We start from the raw sequence: 4,367 nt of genomic DNA, 5'->3' as shown, positions 1-4,367 counted from the left end.
AGAGTATGCTTGGATGACTATATGAGGAACAGTCCCATCCTTTGACATTTTAAACGAAATAAAACACACATATACTCTACCTTCCTCTGGAGAACTTCTGTAGTCAAGGGTATTTGAGNTAAAACACAACCACACAATGATATTAAATTTCAAAAGCTCAGAAAAAATAGGATAAATTTTTCTGCTATGAGAAAAATCTGTATACTATAAAAATATCTATGCATTGTGCATTGCTAAGCAACGTAAGCCCTAAATGAGGGGCGAGAGGTCTTAAATATAGCCCTCCCACAGCGTGGGGGAAACTTTGTATGCACCCAGAGCAGGGAAGATGATTAAAAAGGCTCCAGGATAGCACTGACAGCAGCTGATCTCTGTAAGGGTAAATATCCTTGGTAGACTGCTACCTTAAATCACATAAACAATCAAGAAAGTAAGAAATATTTTTTCCTTCACCCTGTAATTTATTGTTGGAGGGGAGTGACATCACTTTTGCAGGATGTCAGAGTCTCCAAGTGTCTATATTTAAAAGTGCAAGCTTTCAAAAGGAGCATATGGGGGGGTCTGCAGACCTTTTAGAGTAATTAGGCAAGAAATACAAAAGACTAAACAAAGAGAGTGAAAATAAATGTGTGGTCAGTGCAGGGGCAGCAACACGATAAAANTCCTTTCAGTTCCGGCCTCTGTAAAATGGGATGATCCAAAAAAAAAAAAGAGAACATTTTAGAAATCTAGAGTTTAAATGAAAAGCAAGCAGAGAGAGGGATTTGTAAGAGACATCATATAATCCCAGTGGATGAATATTATTTAGATCTTGATTCTGAAGGGAAGCAGGAAATGTCACCCCAGAATGTGTTGTCTTGGTACACTGATAATTTTGATCTGTAGGCACTTGAAAGATCGCAAATGCGAAAAGAGGCTTTCATTGAACTCGACTTATCTGCATAAAGACAGATCCTCCAAAAGAAACTCAAATGTCATAAATTCCCTTCCTAAGAGTTTCATCAACCAAGAAGTGACTTTTATCAGAAGACTAGAAGTTGACAGTGTACAGTGACAAACTTATTCACAAAGTATCATGTCTCCCTTCTATTCTTCTAAGGGCCCTTTCATCTTTCCTAAAAATAATTTACTCTCCTCGAAGTGGCTGACATCCCTTCTTCCCTTTCCCCATTCAGATGGTATTTAAGCCTGAATTCTAAGCTACCTTGAGGAGTTATTCATTTTTCCTCCGGTATCTTTCATGTATATAGGAGGTAGCCATGTAATTAAGTGTCTGGTTTTTTTCTTGTTAATTTGTCTTTTATTACAAGAGTCTCAGGCAATAATTCAGAAGGGCAGAGTAAAAGTTATTCTTCCTCCCCTACAATTTGAACAAAGACAAAGGAAATGACAGAAAAAAAATGTACACTCATGAGACAATCAGGGAAATATGAATAATGTGTGGTGGTTTGATGTTAAGAAAAAATTTACAATATTTTTACTAACAATGGGATCATGGTTATGTCAAAAACCCAAAATCTTTTTGTTGTAGAGACGCTTTGTGAATTATTTGTGGACAAAATTATGTGATAATTGGGATTTGGATCATTATAACGATGAAACGTGTTAGGCCCTGCACTGTCGAAGCAGAGAGATAGGTACAGGGTGATTTACTGCAGTTTTATTTCTACAACTGTATTTTATATTTTCCATAATAAAGGCCTTAAAATGATTATATATTAAGAAGTAGAACGATAGTAATGATGTGGTAAGGACTCAATGAGGTAACACAAATGAGGAACCTAACTTTGCCTAGCACTTGCTAGGCACTTAAGAGATTGATCTAAATGGAGAGAGACCATTCTCCAAGGGCAGGGTTTCCCAAACTTTCATGACATATAAATCACCGGAAGATACTGTGCAAACACAGGTCTGACTCTAGAGACCTCGAGTGGGGTCAAGACCTGAGAAGATCAATAAAAATGAACATTGGCAAATTTAGGGCTAAGCCATACAATGGAGAACCTTCTGCCAGAACAGCCTTGCAACAGGCATGCAATGAACTACTAAGAAAGCAAAAGGAAACAAACTTTGCTTCCAAGCTGAGACTGTAACTGGTCTGAACTGGCCCACAATCCTAAAACAGTATTAACTGTATGTGCAAGAGACTATTCCAGAGAGAGCGTACATGAATGATATAAAAGAAAATTGATCACATAATAAAAATACATACTCCAAAATATTGTAAACATCCTAGACAACAAGAGAAATGGCAAACACTGAAAGGGAATCTGGAAAAAATACAAGAATAAATTATTTCTGATTGTGAGGTCAATTTATTTATAACTTCATTATCCCTCCCTGATTGGGATTTGTTTATAATAAAATTAACTGTCATTTACTTTCATATGATAATGTTCCATAGAATTTTAGTAATTATGACCCATAATTATCTTCAGTTCATGCTATAAAAGAAATATGGAGAACTTTGAATGTTTTAAGTTCTTTAGCATTTAAATTCATGCACTCCTGGTAATAAACAGTACATTATATGAACATGTCACAGCGTAATTTTTTCTAATCAACCTTGTACTCTGCAAACATAAATCCAAGCTAGCCATGTGAACTGTGTTTTCTGTGTGTGCATATTTTACCTCAAATACAAGTGAGTGATCAATACTACTGATATGAAATCTTCAATGATAATTCAAGTACAAAGGTTCAACAGCATCCAGAGAAAACAATACATTCAGTTTTTACTTTTTTCTCACTTTTACTTTTATCTAAAAAAAATCAGTTGTTTTACCCAAATCAGAGTATTCATAAGAAATTAGATTCAGGGAGCATAGAGTTATCAAAATTACAGGTTTTCTTAAATGTGTGCCTGAATGAAACATGACCTGTAGCTTGCGGAAAATGAATATCAGCACATGGGAGTTGATACAAAAGGAGCCAAGTGCTATTTGCCAGAATATTTCCCTTAAACAGAAATGATAAAAAGCCTCCTAGCCATGAAATATCAGTAACTAAAACTCTATTCAATTCCATTTATCAATTCTATTTAATGCCACATCTTATACAGATGATCTATCATCGTTTCTCAAAAATTATTTTGTCTAACTTGTTCACTTTCAGTGTTCTTTTTATTAAAAAGACACTTAATATAATTGAAAATAATGCCTGTGTCAGAAAATTGTTCAGGAAAGTCAACTGCAGTATTATCTAATTATTTCCCTGTACTCTTCTGGCAATAAGATCAGACCAGGAAAGGAATACAAATGCAATAAAGAGCTCCTTTAAAGCGAAGAAGCCCCTTACATTCCAAGTCTGACAAGCGAAATGAAATGATTTGACACATAACAGACACGTGTCAATGTGAGCTATTCCAGGAGTCTATTACACTTCCTTTCTGTCCTTTATTTCATATTTTACAGTCAGGATGTTTACTTGGATTTCTGTTATATTTTCCAGAAGGATGCCAAAGCCCATTGTCCATTGTGAGAAACCCTCAAAAAGATATTTTGTTCTTCCTGTGTATCTAGTAAAATGGAGTCCTGAAAAAACACAGTTGCATGCTGATTTACACGACCAGCTGTTAGTGACCCAGAAATGAGGAACACAAACAATGAACTGACAAAAAAGATTTAATCCCAGCTCTGCTACTAATTAGCCGGGTAACCTTGGACATGTCATGGATGCCCTCCAGACACAAACAACCCTAATCTTTAGGGGAAAAATAAAACACACATTTTAGACAGAAAACCCCCATGCTGTTTCGCAGGTCTTAAAATTCTACTTATTCTCTAGTCTTGGGCCTAGATTTTGCTAGGTTTTATCATTTATTGGTTTGAACTGGCCAAAAAATGTTGTATTATGTTGATGGCTAAACAGGCATGTGCCAGCTATGCTAAAATTTTAAAATGTTAGATTCATACATTAGAGAACATTTATCATTGTAGGTGGCTCTTTGATGTTACCATAATTGTAAGGTGAAACTGATCAGTAAGAATAATTGCTATTCNGATTCTTCTGGAAGGCTCAGTAAGGGTGAAAACAAAATGTATAGAGATCTTTAACACAATTTTAACAGTCTTAATTGAATGCCTGAGCGATTATTCCACAGACATTTTGAGAAAGTAACATGTATTTAAATGGCACAAAATATGAATTGTTTAATAAAAATATACGGTATATTGTACAAAAACCTCTTGTCAAATACAGGAAGCAGGGCCTAGACTCTGTAAGTTACTGAGGCGACGAGATTGACAATCTCTCTTTGTCTTTATCGCTGTATTTCTCAGAACAGCTTCTATTACTATTCATTTATTTGCTATGAATTTGCTAAGTAAATGAAAATTTGCTTCCCTTCAAAAGTGAACATCACTCTA

General features: G+C 35.2%; 1 protein-coding gene across 1 annotated transcript in view; it reads right to left on the bottom strand.

Annotated features, from left to right (window-relative positions):
* Positions 1 to 4,367, bottom strand: part of CFAP47 (cilia and flagella associated protein 47) — a 492,482-nt gene that overhangs the window by 221,867 nt on the left and 266,248 nt on the right. Inside the window, 1 exon segment of the mRNA XM_077760783.1 lies at positions 81 to 156. Coding sequence (XP_077616909.1) covers positions 81 to 156 — 76 coding nt within the window.

Source organism: Crocuta crocuta, unplaced genomic scaffold, assembly GCF_008692635.1.
Source record: "Crocuta crocuta isolate KB4526 unplaced genomic scaffold, BGI_CrCroc_1.0 scaffold696, whole genome shotgun sequence".
NCBI classification, from domain to species: domain Eukaryota; kingdom Metazoa; phylum Chordata; class Mammalia; order Carnivora; family Hyaenidae; genus Crocuta; species Crocuta crocuta.
Note: the sequence above shows the minus strand (reverse complement) of the source record. Positions and strands in the feature narration are given on the sequence as shown.